At 35.4% G+C, this 17,659-nt stretch overlaps 1 protein-coding gene across 5 annotated transcripts in view; it reads right to left on the bottom strand.

Moving 5' to 3' along the window:
- The window catches only part of GSTCD (glutathione S-transferase C-terminal domain containing), a 78,938-nt gene that overhangs the window by 1,759 nt on the left and 59,520 nt on the right, over window positions 1-17,659 (bottom strand). For 4 of the 5 annotated variants that reach the window (XM_037380628.1, XM_037380637.1, XM_037380620.1 and 1 more), the window contains 4 exons: window positions 15,076-15,209; window positions 13,257-13,287; window positions 9,016-9,085; window positions 1,632-5,057 (listed from right to left, as the gene is read on the bottom strand). In XM_037380628.1, coding sequence (XP_037236525.1) covers window positions 4,921-5,057; window positions 9,016-9,085; window positions 13,257-13,287; window positions 15,076-15,209 — 372 coding nt within the window. In that variant the 3' untranslated portion in view covers window positions 1,632-4,920. Of the gene's footprint in view, window positions 1-159; window positions 5,058-9,015; window positions 9,086-13,256; window positions 13,288-15,075; window positions 15,210-17,659 lie in introns of those variants that run through there. The other variant, XR_005103217.1, reaches the window with a different exon arrangement.

Genomic DNA, 17,659 nt, shown 5'->3' with positions numbered 1-17,659 from the left:
ATGTGACACTAAAATTGCTGAAGCAGTACAGGTACATTTCAATTCACAGAACAGGTTCGTATTTGTTGAAGATACTGGAAATTTATTTTTTTTTTAATAAATTAGCACTAAAATTAGTAGATATATTCAATATTAGTAAAGCTGTATCATTTAACAAACCTGTTTCAAGGGCTCCATCACAGCTGATGCTGTGCAAACCTATGAAAGGTCAGCCAACATTCAGGTAAAATAGAGTCTAAAGGCGAAAAAGCATAGTTAGTCAATAATTTAATGTCTAGAATCAGTGATTACTTAATTAAGAATAATCAAATAATATCATTCACTTCACATAAAATGAACATTTCCACTAGCACCTTTAAAAAAAAAATCATACAAAAAATTAAAACATTTAAGTAAAATAGTTTTGAGTTACAACTTAGGAAATATACCAACCTGAGACATAAAAAGTTTTAAAACTCTTCTGTTTTCACTCAGAAATGACCTGAGTGATTGTTGTTATAAAATTCTCCTAAACATTCTTCCTTACATATGAGGCTCATCAGGGGAATTTTGAAAATACAGGTATTTCCTAAATTCACTTTGAGGAGAAGAGTGCAAAGCACGACACATCATTATTCATTTAATCCCTGAGTAAACAAAAGCCACAAGTAAAGAGAAAATTAATTTGGTTTCAGTTTTACTGTTTGCATACAATCTTAATATATTATTAACTTAGGAAATTTAATTCCGTTTAATAATAGTTGTAATGAGCTGAAACTTGCTAAGGACAAGCTACTGAACCAAAAGCACGACAGCCAGGTAATTTAAGTGCAAGTCTTGAGTGTGGAAAGTTCTGAGGTTTTCTTCATTTTATTCAAGAGCCCTGTAAGTAACACTTTTGACACTAGACATATAGACAGGTCTAGATTTTCCCTTTAAAAAAAAAAGAAAGGAGTGATAAAATCACAAGAACTTAAGACTGAGATTGTACATCAGGAGTTTGCTATGGCAAATGCTCCCAGGCAAAACCACTATGAGTAGTACTTGCATAGGCTTAAAGGTAAATGTTGCGCCTGCCTTTCTGCTGACAACTAAGCAACCAAACAGTAAGACTGAAACCAACACTTTGCTGTTCAGTTACCTTTTCTTAAGCAATGCTCTTCTAGCTCAATACTCTTTAAATATACATATATATTCATGGAAAGGGTAAATTACTAACCCTAAAGCGAAATCTTGACAGAAAATAGCTGCAGCTGACAGTGTCTAGCCAAACTAGTATCCATATAATCTCATTATAAAATCAGCTGTGTGCCATTTCACTGCAGGTTACTTAAAGCTCAAACTTATTTGTGTACATACTTGACCATGAAAGTTTTTTAAAATTTTCGTTCAATGAGAATACCTGGCATAGCATTTCACCTAGGAAGACAGATATTTAAAAATACATTTCGGATTATTATCACTGTCTTTTCCAATGACAGATCCACTAGGTAGGTTAAAAAAAAAAAAAGTCAAGCAATAATCAGAAACAGAAAACATCAGCCTCAAATTTATGGCAGCCCCACAAATCAATAATTTTATATGTATCTTTGTAAGAATGTTCAATGTAATTTTCATTTTTTTAAAAAAGGCAATAGATCGGTTTAGCAGAGTAATACTATCATCTCAAATTTTATTAAGATCAAACCACAGAAAACAGAAGGGGGCCCAATGCACCTACCAGAAATCTCCCTTGACTACCCCTGCCCTAAATAAGGCAATACTAACACCTCTTGAAACAGGACTGAGGAAGCAGATAATTAACACGATAAAGACAAAAATGAAAGAACAAAAATAAAGCTGCATGTACACAGAGGTGACTAACACACACAGGAGCTCAGTTCAGTTTGGTTACGTTTCCTGTTACAAATATACCTTCTTCCATCATTACTGGCTACAAGGGTAACATAAAAGAAGACTAACAAGACAATAGAAAATTATGACTATGTTAGGAAACATTTTGTTCGCTTTACAGCTGGTCCCAGTGGGGCAAGACATATAAGAAACACAAATAGTATTTAGGTCTGCATCTTGGAGATCTAGCTAGCTCCTTGCATAACAAGCTGCTAGAAGAACAAGAGTTGTTTAGTCACCTTGTTTATGGAATTCTAGGCTCTATTAATTCCATAACTATTTATGTATATAGAAACATCTAAAAAAATTAACATAACAAAAAAATAATGTAATTGAGATCACATTTCTAGAGGTAAGTACACGGCACAGAGTGACACTTTAATCTGTGGTAGATTAGCTCATCATCAGCTGTTAAAAGTATCTTCTCCTTTTTATGCTTTTTTTATCTGTTTCTCTTCACCTTTCAATAAACAAAACATCAGCTCACCTCAACTATAGTTCACGTTTTACTATTCATAGTAAGGTAACTCCATCCTGAGACACGAGGAAGATTCTGTTCTCCTGAGAAGAAAAGAAACCAGAGCCCACTGATTCCAACAGTGCCAAGGTCATGAAGCAGTATTATAAATGAGATGCAGTCTCACTATCCTGTAAGCCATCAAGATGATGCATACTATGAGATATCATCAAAATACCCTTGACCTCTGGGTGGGGGGGGAAAAGAGTCACAAACTCACTTTCTGTAATTTGGCTTATCCAAGAAAAATAGGATGTCATGATGTGTATAAACACAGAACTAGTTTTGCAGGTTTTCTCCTCTGCTTCTATAAAACTATTCTTATGAAGCCCAGTTCTGTGAGGTGGCAGATAGAAAATAATTTACTTGACTCACAAATAAGCAACAGCTGTGGGAAACTAAATTATTAACATGAAAACAGGTACTTTAAAAAATGGGAAAAAAAAAAAACCAAAACAAGTGAAACAGAGATTGGTATTTGGAATCTTGTGTGACTTCAGATATTTTTCCTGACTGTGCTAAGTACCCAATAACGTCTTGGACATCTGTCCAAATAAGACTCCTTCTCCACTTCTGTTTCCAAGAAATACTGGGTTTGCCTGTTTAAAAAGCCATTTTTATCTTTTATTCAGTGGCACACATGCTCCCTGTGGCACACGTCAGATGTATTCCTTCTCCTTTTCTGGCAGATCCAAAAACTATTACTGACTATTGTGACAGATATTGCAGAAATTTTGAAGCATGCAACAGTACGGATTTTTGCTCTACTGAAAGTTATTTATTATCATATAATATCAGACCAATGCCAAATATTCACCATCACCATAATTAAAATACTCATATTAGTAGCCATTGCCTGGAGCACAGCATTGTGAAAATCCTTACTGTAAACTGTAAACACCATCAAAGCTTCCATCAGTGTCTCACCTTGACGAATTCTTCCTTCAGCACAAAAAGGCAATGAAGAGACATTTTCTCACTCCAGACATAGTATCTGAAGTTCTAAACGAAGTGATTTAACATGAATAATGTTCAAACGATACACTGCTATCTTAAGAATGGATTTATCTTTGGGCAAGTATGAGAGAAAATTCTGGAGCAACTGGTACTGCCATCTATTTTATATTTGCTATATATTCTTCCAAACTCCAGTTATTCCTGTAACTATAACGAGTTGCAGAAAAAGTACTCCATCACTATCTACTGAAGAAATCGGGCTCAAGTTATGAATTCATACCTACAAGCTCACAGGTGCTTCCAAATAAGTGTGCAGCTTCCTTCAGTCTTCACATCAAAGAAAACTCAAGTACTTAGACCTTTCAGAGATATGTTTTGCGAAGAACAAAGTATTTCAGGATCCTTTTTTCCCCTCCAGTATATATTGTTTGTCATTGTCTGCCACATGAACTGAAGGCATGTTCACACTGCCCAAACTTCAGATATATTTAAATTAATCCATGGCAGAACTGATAAATGTATCAAACCCATAAATATGCAGTAAAAATCTCATTAGAAACTATTTTTCACTGTGTTCGTGTCAACAGATGATTTAAAATTAGGGTAGAAAACCACCCACTAATCAGAGCACAGACCATTTTCAATTTACAATAACATGACTGCAGTTGATCTTTTTAAATGGTTCTACAACTGCAATTTTATGCAAATTTTAAACTGAATTTGAAAATCAATGATGATTATGTATACAGACACATGAACTGTCCTTAAAAATTTCTTCTGACAGCAAGCTTCTTAAGAATGGGAAGCAATACACTTCAATTAGCAGAGGTGGCAGTGAAGTATCCATTTGCTGACATCATCCTTAGCTCCCACTATCTGGTCAATGGATAATTAGGGGTTTGCTTTCTTTCACTAAACACTTTCAAATGCCTAGTTACAGACTCCTTGTGTAATATTAAAGATAATTTTTAAGTCTTTTAAAAAAGACTGGTAAATTAGAACACATTTTTGATAATCAGAATGATGCATAAAGTATTCTGATGAACTTTTATTAAAATAATCTTCCTACAGTAGTACAGAATTCTTTAGCAAAGTCAAGCCCCTATCTGTTGCACAGCCTTCTTCACCGACACCATAAATTTTACCTTTTCTGTTTCTCTAATGATCCATATTATTGGCTGTAACTGCTCTGCTTATGAACACAAGCACAGTTTTGACCATGAATGTGATTTTGAAGCAGACAAGACAGCTTTAGTAAAAAGGAAATCACCTTCCTTTCAATGAGAGCAACGTTTTTCTAAACCTTTACAGATGGCTGTGATTCCATGCACAGTCGTTAGAACCAGAAACTTCTCAGTAAGAGAACCAAAAGTTGCTTAATGGCACATTAAAAGTACAGTTTGTGATGCTTTGCATGCAGTTCACCTTCTAAGCCTTTTTATGCTGCTTCCTTTTCCAAATGCAATGGGTTCAAGATGTGTGACGTCTGGTTCCCAGCTATGCTTGTATCTGCTGGATGTCGTTATGCACTGAAGATTTATGTTCAAATTCAAATCAAATGCAAGTTTCACACTCTAAGTAGGGATACCCACAAACATATTGTTCTTTGGAGAACAACTCTCTGGCTCCATAGATATAACTTGGACAGAGTAGTTATGTTCTTCTGCAGCCCACGCCCGATCCAGATCCACGAGCCCCATACACTGCTTTCCTAAAACAAGAGCAAAGGAGAGCATGGAAACTCTAAAAATGTAGACACATTACCAGAAACGTGCACTTCAACGTTAAGAAAACACATCAGTAAGTCATCTAAAAAATGAGCTCCAAATTACTTAAAAAATCCTATCTTAATCTTTTACTTGCAGTCATCAATAGTTCTAAACCACATCTGTAACTTGTAACCCTCATTTAGCAAAGATCTTGAGAAGGACTATTAACTCTTTATACATGGAGAAACACAACAGGCACAACTATTTTTTAAGTATTCTCAAAACTTACAGAAAAATCCATGCATTGATGTAAAAGCCACAGAAAGAAAAAGAAATGCCTAGTTTACCCCTTAGTGCTCTGAACTGCCAAACTTCTACTCGCTTTATAACCGTAACGGTTTTCCTCCTGTACTTTCATCTAAAATCTGAAAATCTCTGATTACTGAATATCAATAAAAGACTAACATACAATACGAAACAGTGATCCAGTGTAATCAATCTGAGACATATGAATGTAACTGCTTATAATCAAAAATACTAATTACTAATGAAAACTAACCTTACGTCAGATTTACCTGCAGAAAAAATGGGAAGGATAAATTCAAGTGTTTTTTCTGCTTATATGTTTGTATTATGATACAGCCATACCAAGATGAGGAAGCCATTTGTCTTTACATAATGACTCCTAATTATTATGTTCTGAAATACAGAATTTGTCAGATCATGTTTTCAGCAGTTTGAAACTCTCTTGCAAGAAAGATATAGCAAGTACTTCCCTGAAATGGTTTATTACTAACAGTCCTGTACTCTCAAGTCATGAGCAAGGCACAATCATGTTTCAGTCTCAAAGCCAATGGTCCTACCTCTTTTCTTGTCCCTGACAGAACCGTACAGTTAAATATATTTGGGGTCTGAGATGAAGGGAAGAAACAGGAGCACTCATTCTGTTTATCATCAGCATACAATCTGGCTTTTCAGACTACCCTCTAGAAATGCCTGCCTCTCTTCCCCGAATATATACAGAACTTGAGTGCCTGTACCATCACAAGCCCTGGTATGCATTTGTTAGGTGCCTGTAGCAGTTTTGGGTAGGTGGCACAAACATGCCCCTCAGTATCCTTGCATTTCAGAACAGCTGGTGCACATCACAATTTAATATGGTACTCTGCGCAAACTACTCTGTCTTTCCACAGTGAGCCAGCAGCCAGAAGTATTTTCTGCTACTCAGCTAAACCCCTTAGGCACAAAAGATATTCACTACTTTGACTTCACCAACATTATGACATTCGGACTCTGTTCTGTTGGTGGCTTGGGATTTGATAGGGGTAGTAATTAGGTAGGAAATAATTTAGAGATACAATAACAAGGTTAGGCCTGAAAGAACTTTCCATCTTAGTCCTGTATGAATTTATATGTACCAGTTTATATAACAAACCAAGATAGATCTTTAAATTACTTTTTCTGGCACTATTCTCCTACATTTGAGCTTTCACAGAAAATCACCTTCTGCAGTTGGCTGAACAAAACGTATATGCTTCTGACAGCAATATTATTATTATTCAAAGTACACACACTAAGGAGCAGTTGGGATTGTCACAACTGGGGCCTGCTTCCCTGGGTACTCTCAGTAGGACTGTGTGAAATATATGGAGCAGTTCTGTGACCAGAGAGAATAAATCAGGTGGGCTGTAGTGATGTTAACAAAACCATTCCGTATGTTTGCACTCACTGCTGCATATAGTGGATAAAACACACATGTCCAGTGAAAATAGGAAACAGAACTTTGTTCATTTAAGAGGCAATAGCTGTGTGTAGTAGTGGAACTGGGTGCAATTGTGTATTTTTACGTTCACAGATAGTGCAGCAATTGCTGATAACTCCTTTGACAAATGTGTTGTTTCAACCATGACAGTCACAGACAGAACGCTGTACTTCAGCACTTTAGGGACTTACAGATAATGAAACAAAATGATTTGTCATATCACTGAAGTTGCATAAATTCCATGGTAATTGTTAAAATGGTGTTTAAAATACAATCCTAAAATGACTTGCTCTGCTACTTTTTGAATATTCTGCTACAGTTTACAATAGAAAAGTAAAAAGTCTCCATCTGTTCAGGAATATTTTCATTAAATGAAATCCACAGTTTTCTCAATACCTGATCACGCACTGCATAAAATAAGCTAAATAAATTAAAAAATTAACCATGGCTGTAACACTGATATGACTCAATCTTCAATTATTTGCAAGCATAACTTAAAAGCACCCCAACAAGAGTCCCATAAAAGCAGTTTCAGAGCTGAAACAGAACACTGAATTAGGAATGATCTTCACTGAAACAAACCTATTCCATGGAACTTAAAGAAAAAAATCACATTCTTTAAAACAGAAAAAGCAATGATGTAGGGGAAGGGAGAGGAATAAGATTTATGTTCGAGTTTTTGTCAGGGCAAAACACAGAAGTTAAAATTGTGGGAAAAAAATGGCAGTTTCAGAGAAAGAGAATAGATAAAAGTTACAATCTTTCTTTTTTGGGTCCTTTTCCAATTTTCTGTCCACCTGGCAAGCAGCAGGAGCAAAGTGGGGTGCTACAGTGGTAACTGAACACTACCTGTTTTAAGGTTGTTTTTTTTTTTTCAAATACTGTGATGATAGCAAAAGAGCAGACAAATTTATTATTAAATAGACAGCTATCTCAGAATATGTATTAATTTTCTTTCTGTACAGTGAGTATAGGAAATACTTTGAATTTTTCAAATTAAGCTTTAAAAAATTACGATTGTTTGCTACTACTGTTTCAATATACTTTTTAAGTGTTTCTTTTAAACCAAGAATGCATAGTTACATCCTGAGAGTTCCCAGCCTCTTCTGTCTTTTCTGACCTGGAAGCTAGTTTACAGCTTCCATCAGAACATTAATACCATACAGGAGCACATTACAACCTTTTGTAAGTCAAAGAATACTAGAATATTGCACATATTGAAAAAATGGATTTCCTTACTCTAAATATTTGAAGTGCTATGTATTTTGTTGTCCTTCTGAGTATTGAAATCCCAGCTATTTTAATGATAAGCTTCTTGCATTTCTTTTCATCAGGAACCATTGACACCAGATCAAGAAACTAAAATCTCAGCAATCGATTTACTTTGGCTGTTTATTGCATATAAATGACCCAACAGAAGGCAGCTGCTCTTACTCAAAATGGCAATAAAGTACAAATCTGAAACACAACTGATTATCAAAAGGTAAAAATTGGTCGCACACTGCTGTAGCTATAATGTAAGTTTCCATGCACTGGGAAGGCTGGTACCCCAGGTAAGGGGTAAGCCAAACTGTGTTCTTGGCAAAGTTTTCAGATTATAATTATTGTTTACTATTTTAAAATATATATATATAAAATCCCAGAAAACCTTCTGTTTTTTTTCTGAAATTATGATGATGATCCTAATGAGGTGAACCAAATAGGTTTGTATGCTCTATACAGCCGCCAGTACCAAAGCTAGCCCAGCCTCTGCAATTTACCCTTTTTGTTTCCAGCTGGCATTACATGTTTGCCCTTTTAAGAGAGTTATCATCGGCGATTACAAGCAGGAGAATGTTGCACACTGAAAAATAAGCTTGTGCTTTTCATGTAAGATAAAATGGCAATAGCGGGACTTTAATGAACTTTACAAAGACCTCATTCTTTTCAGAGAACAGTGGGAGGAAAGAAAAAAAGGTGAAGCAACAAAAATCTGTAACATGCAAACTCTATCTCATATTCATAATTCTGAAAGAAAAGTTTCTATACCATAGTACAGAACAGCAAGTGGCAAAATGTTAAGAAATCCAAAATTTTCAAGTGTTTACTGGAGACAGCAAGTTAATGCCCTGTTCATTAATGTACTACTACTTCTTTTATATATATCAAGGAAAATTCATTACTGATATAGTTTACACAACAGCTGCAGAAATTCATACCAATTAGCCTGCGTTCAGGTGGAAGCTGAACAGCTGTCTGATCTGCAAATCTGCAAAGGATCATGTGCTCCTAGGGGAAAAAAAAAAAAGTAAAGAAATTTGGTCCAATAGCATTTCCATCTTCCAAATAAAGTATAAGAAATCTAGTTAAATGTTGTTAAGTATCAAAAATGCTATCACATTGAAGACACTATTTCTAGAAAAATTATCTGTGTGCAAATCCTAATTTTGATACTACTCTGGTTTGTAAATATGTTTGTAAATCAAGAGTTTGTAATCATGACCACATTTTTACTCATGAGTATTTTTTCCTTGCTGAAATTTCTCTAATTCTCTGCAGCAGTTGAATTGGATGCAACATATACAAAACAGCATTCTTCGAAGACATACTGCAGACTAATTTTGCCTTTGATTACTGATGAGCAGCACAGCCTTCTTTTAGCACTGTCATCATGGGGCAGAATCTCTGTATCAATAAGCAGCGTAGACAAAATTCTTAAAATAGGTGATTTTGATCTACCTTCCAAGCAGTGATTTTGAATCCCGTAAGAATCACTTCATGGGATAGACTTCCTCTGCTCTATCAAATAGGTTCAGGATCAACCCAAAAGATTTTGAAGGCAAAATAAAATCCTGAAGGCAAGAAACACCTGGCCATGAATAGGAAAGTTTCCTACATCAAAATTTGCACACAATTTGCTTTTGAACCATCCCCGTTCCACTTAAAAATTTCCGCAGAGGCTTCTACAACAGCTGCTGTTGATTTCTTCCTGTCTTGTCACCCAGGGCTATGGTGCAGTGGAGGATTAGCCCCACCGCCTTTCTCCCTGCTTAGTTCACTGCACAAGCAGGCAGAATCCCATTGTCATTTGCTGTGAAAAACACCTCCTATGCTAGCATAATCATTGCTCCAAACCAGCCAAGCCAAGGAAGGTGAGTTAGCCAGATGGTGAGAGAAGAAACCCTGAAGGTGTAGCAATGAAATTAATGCTCTGATGACAGCTGTGCTCTTTGGGACAGCTGCAATATTAAGTACAGGGCTGAGTAAATCATAACCATTTTAGCACTGTACGACATTCCCAAGTGTCCTATAACATCATGGGGAGAAAACAGAAACAGACGACAGCAAAAAGTGCTCTGCTAAGCAAAGCTTCCAGAGCTATAGTCTTGAAAAAAGGATATGTCTTGCATCAAAAAGGGGTTTTTTTATGTTTTTTAAATTCTTGCCTGATATAAGCTGATGATATTAGAGGTTTGATTCCTGTAACAGATGAAGAGAGCCACTTTACCTAAGGATACTTTAGCTTCCTTTACTATGCTGAAGAGGATACTTACTCTAGCTTTTTATTAGGGGGAACATAAACATCCAAAAGTCTTCATTTGACAAAAAAAATGAATGAAACCCCATCTTCATATTAAATCAAGATGGTAACTCCATCCAATTCATAAATTTAATAGACATCTGATCACAAAAAAAACCTTTGCCCACATACTATAAAATAAAATATTATAGCTACATGATACTCAAATATTACTTATTTAAATAAATTTACAGTATCTTGAGGCAGGATTATTTGTTCCCTGGTACAGCTCATTCACATGAAGGTTTTCAGCTTACAGCTCCAGAAGAAATATGCAAGCAAGATGACCACATGTTGTAACACATTTAGGACTCAAACATGTTATGCTCAGTCAGTTCAATTCAAATATGGCTATTTTAGTAGTACAAAAGAGCTGAAAATGTTAAACCCAGATGCAGCTACTGGAGAATGAGCAGAAGGAAAGCCACAGGCAATGTGGCTACTGTTAGGAGAGAAGCAGCAGTGACAGCCAGCTTGGGGAGAAAAAGAAGGATTCAGAGGAGAGGGAGAAGATCCACATTAACACAGAACCCCTCATCAGCCTTCAGGCATCCAACACAACCCAGCTCTTTGCCACATCAGGTTCTCAGCTCATCCAAGTAGACCAGAACAAGGTAAACCTCACCACCTAACCTGAAAATCTGTACTGAGTCTAATGCCTTGGCTTCCTACAGCAATAATCCAAGAAGTTAAACTACAGCCGAAGTTATGACCACAACATTTCCCCATGACACAGTCATTAAATTGTCATACTCCCAGTTGGCAGAAATTAGAAGAAAAGCACTTCTGAAATAATGAAGTTAATAATTATGAACTGCCTACATTTTGTATGTGCATGAACAGTTAACTTGCTTACTGGAACACCCACGCCTTCAATTCCTATTAGGTTTTCAAAGTTGTATGTGCAAAATTACTCAGTTTTACTTTCCAGTTCTCCTGCAGGGAGAGTGTCTTGACAAATAGAGTCTCAAAATGTATCATGGTAGAAAACTACAGCTATCACAACCTTATTCTCCGCAGCTATAACCTAATGAATTACAGCATAATGTTCTCATCAAAAAATGTTTTGGAATTGCCAGACTTCTGGATGTCTTTTTAGATCTCACTAAAATGAAAGATAAGAGAAATGAATTTAAAATGGGAACTGGAGCGGGGTGGGTGACACAGACAGCGTCTGGCTAACACATGGCACCGTTGGCTACTAACCAATAATCTGTAACAATTTATTAATATGAAATATAAAAACACATATAGCTAGCACTATAACAAAAGTTATTTATAACTAGGATTATCTGAGGCACCGACCAGCCTAGACCATTTGTATAGATTCTTACATTATCAAGAGCAGCAGGCCTTTTTAGCATTGTCCTTGGCCCCCGTGCCGTACAATAAAATGCTGTAACTTCTATAGCATTGACAAACCCTGTGTTTAAACCTCCATGGATTAACAGATTAAGGAAAAAAAAAATCACTGAGTTTTAATGAGATTATGTACACTATCCTAATCTAGGTATCCTTGATTTTATAATTGTCACTATCTTCTTTTGTACTGTCAACAGGTCTGCTTTTAATATGTTAATAAATAAGCTTTTTCTGAACTGAAACCTGAATTCTTCGTGATTATATGCTAGAAACATATAAATGTGTTGAAAAGAATGTTAATCAAGGGAAAACACAATGGCAGGTCCAAATCCATGGTGCCATCTTTATCATCTCAATCTATGGACATTTATTTCCATGTAAAGTGTACCTAGACCACACTGTCATGAAGATAACATCAGTGTATTATCAGATAGCAACTTCCCTATATAAAATGGCTCTACATTTTCTGCTTTATTTTAATGTCATCTTACTTGGGGATTGAAAAGGATAATCTCCATTTTCCTGCTAAATATAGCATCTTTGCTATGCTCGCTGTCCCAAAAAACATTTGGATATTAGAAACACTGTCTCTTCCTTGTATTTCTTTATAAAGGATTATTCTGCATCTCCAAAATTCATTTCTATACTATAAACACCAAGATACTTGTGTCTTGATTTGACATGTAAATTTATTAAAGTTTCTATATATCCTTGTTTCTCTCAAATGGAAACATTTTCTTTCCATGCCACATTAAGTGCATCTAACCTTCAATTTTCTGGTTGCTCATCACCAACTACTTTAAATGCACTAGACAAAGATTAACAAATCAGTACCAGTTCTCTGCCGTCCAGCTCTATGCTCTTGTCCTTTTCACTCCCCTATTACCTGTTACATTCATTCTGTTGAATCTACATGCCTCATTCTTTTTCCTACTTTTCTCTCAGACTACCTCCACACGTTACCTGGCTCCCCGGGGTCAAAAAATTTGAATACTTTTGAAATAGTTTTGAATAATGTTTTTAAAGCAATACTGCATAAAGTTCCTGCTGATAAGTATAAGCTCTTCCTACTCACTATGTCTAATCTTCCAGACATAAATTAAAGGGAGAAATCTAATGTTTATCAGAAAATAGTATCTACAAAAGCCATAATTTTACCTAAAAAATGATTGACCATTTCCACAGTTGTATTCAAGGCCTAAATCAATTGATATCTTGTAATTGTTAACTGGTACATGTTGACATATCTTAGGAATGGCTTGCTTACACATTATGATTTTTTTAAGAAAAAGTTCTTTTGTAGAGAAACTATTTCATTTTACTGAAGAAAAAAAAAGCCTTAAAAATGGATGGTACAGAGAAAGCAACACAATGACACCTGCAGTAAGCACATTTCATATAAACCATGCTTTTCCTTGCAATTAAAAGATAAGCATTTACATTTAATTTGATAAGACGACCAAGTGAAACACAGGAAACTGCACATAACCCTCTCCCCCCTCCATCCCTTTTACATACCTTGTAGGACAAAATTTCTTTGAACTGATGACTGGAAAAAAAAAAAAAAAAAGAACCAGACCAATTCAATTAGCATCTAAAAAAGCAGAGGCAGAAAATAGAAGCAATCAATACATACTTGAACACACTTTAAACAAAATACCAGTATCTGTATCCTAAGGAAAGGCATTAAAAAACACCCAGAAACCATTATGCTTCCAGTTCACTAGAAAAGTAAAAGCATCTTTGGTGTTGTCCTTTTTTTTTTTTTCTATTACATTATTTATTAAAATTCTCTCTTTAAATCATTATAAATTCTAACACAGATTTACTGGCATTTCTATGTTGTCACATAAATTATATTACATGTACAGAACCTCTAGTCATGCATATATTTTGTTTGTATCACAAAAGTAAGGTGTATCTACAATGGAACCGAGTAGACAACATAGGCAATATGGGGATATGGGCAGGCTATCATGTTTTACGTTCACATCAAATAAGGAAAAAAAGAAAACACAAACCCTAAAATGTAGCTTGAGCTAGGGTTGATAATTTTCCACATAGGCTTACAATCTTACATTCAAAATTTTGGCAAACACAAAACTATAATTTACATTCTTGCAGCATTTACAGCAACAAAAATTTTCAAATGTAACGAGCGTTTCCAGTCTTCATGGTCTAGAAATGTTAACTGGTCAAAAGTTAAACAGTATTCAGTCAATTTTAAAACAAGTCAGCAGAGAAAAGCTATGTGCCTGCTAACTTCAGAAGGTTTAAAATTTTACTGCCTCTTCCTTAAGAATACTTCTTCATTTTACTCTATCACAAGAGAAAACAAAAAGGGACACACGTAAAAAGCTGGAAGAATCAAATTCACTAACAGTGTTAAATGTAAAGTTTACCAAACTGACAAATTCCAAATATTTACTCTCCATGCACTTCTGTGACAGCACATTTTGACAGTATAGAAAAGAATGAAAAATATTTAACACAGATGCATAAGATTTTTTTGTATTTGTTGATTCCTTTTAAGACAGCATGTTTCCATTTCTTATTTTAGCAAATATATACCTAAGACAATGTTGTAACTCCTAGTAGAATTAGATCTGATCCATCTTGGACATCCAAATTCAAAGCTCAGCTTTAGGAAAAAGACACCAAAACTCTCTTCCACCATCTAGTTCTGCCTCAGAAAGCTGTCAGTCTCTTATCTTCTGCCATTTTATGCTTACCTTTTACATTTTATTTATATCAAAGGCATTAAAATTCTTCAGCCTGAAATACATGATTATCTCCAACATGGCAGATTTGAAGATGACAAAGTATTTACACAGTCCATTGAAAAAGTATTAAAAATATGAACTGAAATACAGGAGAGCTTGTCTACTTGGAAATAAATCAGAAGAGTTTCACAAGCAGTAAACTGTGGTATAAAGCAGACCCATTTCTTTAAGCTTATTGCTTACATCTTTCACCAACATCAAAATGTCAATTCCCTTTCTCACAGCAATTTTCATGAGTCTTCTATTAACTTTGTGATTTCAAGGTAAAAGGTCTGCATATTACATAGATCCCCACATATTGTACCTACTATGTTGATGGTATAAAGTTTTCTGAGCTATGAATAGACAAATCCAGGAAAAAAAACCCAGGAATTACCAATCTGTCTCCCTTTCAGGATGGGTTGCAAAGGATGAAACAGTTGCATTATACCTGTGAACCAGTTTAGCCTTGACACTTACAATGATCTTCCATCGATTAATGCTATATCGTCTAAGTATTTTCTTCCTTCATTTAAGTCGATATTTTAAAGCTGATCTTGTCAGCTTTATTTTACCTTCGTGGGTATTTAAACTTCACTGTGTTTTGAATGAAGCCATAACAACAAGGGGAGACGACAAATGCTGCCCGTGCCCTGACGCAGTGTTCGATCACCATGTCTGTTGCCACACCACATGCATGCAGAGCCACCTAGAGTGTTAAAAGTAAAAAACAAAGAAACAAGCAAATTATTTACAGCAATATTCTAAACACAATCCTGTTGCAGTATTTTTTTTTGGTTGACTTAGTTACTTAAATATATGAGGAAGTTTTTGCAATGAAAGCTGTTATGCCTAAGACCTGGTCATTAATTCCTCAGTTTGTCATTCCTCCCTTCATACCCATGCTGAGGAAAATTTATGGCCTATTCCATTAACAAGGGAACCATCCACACTGAACACAGGTCACTTACCAAAAGCCCTCAAAAGGTGGGTGCACTACCATTGTGATATCACGTAAATCAAAAACAATGCCCCAGAAAAACATTAAAATAAAAACTGCTGTGGTCATTAGTCAAAAATTTTTGTCAAGCAAAAAGGACTTCGGAATACAAAGAACTATTTCACAACTGGATTTGAACTTAGCAGTAAAAGAAGTAACAGATATACCTGAAGGTCATATTTAAAGGACAATATTTACACATAAATGTTAATCATTTGATTGTAAGTTATTGAGTAAAAACTTTAGAAAACAGACATGGTGGGTGGGTGGGGAGAAAGCATCAAATACAACTTGTCCTCTTTTTTTTTTTTTTCTCTCTTTATTCTTTTCTTTCTTTTTTTTTAGTAATGGGCTCTTAAACTAAAAGTAGAATGTCATGCAATCACAACTGCTACCTGTAAGCATTGATGGATGTTTGGGCAACGCACAGACTGCTTCATGCTCTCCTACAGAAAGGCAACATATTTCAAGGAACAGCAAGCAGCTCTCTCCTCCCCATACCTGTGATACCAAATGGGCCAGGCAAAATGGAGGCGTTACTTTCTCTGTCTTCTTCCATGTACTCAGTAGCTCAAATAGTAGACCTGGTGCTCTAGATTTTCATTAAACCAAGGACATTTTTGAGGCACATTTTTAATTTTATGCAGTGGTACAGATTTGTAGAACTGCACTGTTTTCTTTGCTTTTTATTCACTGTAGACGTAGGAAAAAGGTTTAAAACCACAAAGCTCTGATTTGAGGGTTCAAGGTTGTTTTTCAAGGTACAGCAATTGGAAGATAAAACCTTTACTTTCAGATATAGATTAAAACAAAGATTTCTGTTTGCAGACTGCTTGACATAAGCTCAGCTGAGCAGACCATTAATCATCGACTGAACTATAACTGCATACAGATGGTAACAAATATTCTTGTCTCAAGCAGAATATTAAAAAATTAATAAGAAAATAATTTCACAATGCAAGTTTTCTGCTTGCATGAATTTAACAACAAAAATAAAACCCATTTAATATAAAAAATAGATTCTTAATATCACAGCTATTAGATTAATATGGAATATAATTATAGTTACTTCATCTATCCAAGCAGAAAACAAAGACCTCTGCTTAGCTTGCACATTTGGAAAAGAAACCTTGAAACAACAGCAGATAAAACCAGTAGCTTTGCTGAGCCTGTATGAACTTTTACACCAACTGATTTCTTCTTTGGGTTTCTCAGAGCCAATTTAGTTAAGCCAAAAATCACCAATAAAATCCAAGACAAAGCTTTCTCAGACAGTGAGTTTAATATATAGGATAGCTTGAAACAAAATAAAAAGTGAGCACTAATGCAGATAACGAATCTGGTTCACAAATCCATACATCTGTAAATACAGGGAAACAAAGTGGCCCCTGAAGAGAGCAAGAGCTAGCAATACAAGATCATTGCCCTGTAATTAGTCCTCTGGTGCTGCAACTCCCCAGAACAGCCCAACGCACACAGAAAAACAAAGGGAAAAAAGTTTCACAAAACCTCAGGTTCACTTTAGTGATCTTAAAAAGAAAAGAACTCAGCACACTCAAAAATATATACCCTCCCCCCAAACAAACCTTAAACTTTTCAACTGGTTCTCACAAATTAGTTGAGATACTTTGAGTACTACAGAAGCATTAAAAACAATTAGGATCTCAAAGACTCCTCTGGGTGTTGGCATGTAAACGCAAGTATTTGAAAGCTTTCACTTTTAGACTGAAATCCTTTACAGTGGTTGGTGGTTGTACTACAACATGTAATAACAATACAATGTACCAGTACATTTGGCACTCAAAACCAAGTTGTTTCAGAACCTTGATCTTCCACTACCCCAACAATTCATAAGAGCAGAAATTTCATGTGGAGCAAAAGTCAAGGGGTCAACATGTTTTTTTTTTAACTTGCTTTTGAACTCCTAGCAGATAACAGATAACGATATAGCTTAGTAATGCAGATTTGATCTCAAGGTAAACATGTTTTAAACTAATACCAAATGCAGAGATGACAACTTCTGACACGTCACTTTTTCTATACCTCTTAAAATTTCAAGTACTATAACCAGCAAATTTCTTGTCATTGTGTCCACCCTCATATTTACACTGTATTGTTCTACTGAAAATGGTGAAGTCATGCAACGAGTGAATATCTTT

This window comes from Falco rusticolus, chromosome 1 (genome assembly GCF_015220075.1).
Source record: "Falco rusticolus isolate bFalRus1 chromosome 1, bFalRus1.pri, whole genome shotgun sequence".
Taxonomy (NCBI): Eukaryota; Metazoa; Chordata; class Aves; order Falconiformes; family Falconidae; genus Falco; species Falco rusticolus.
This window is presented reverse-complemented; position numbering and strand designations above follow the sequence as displayed.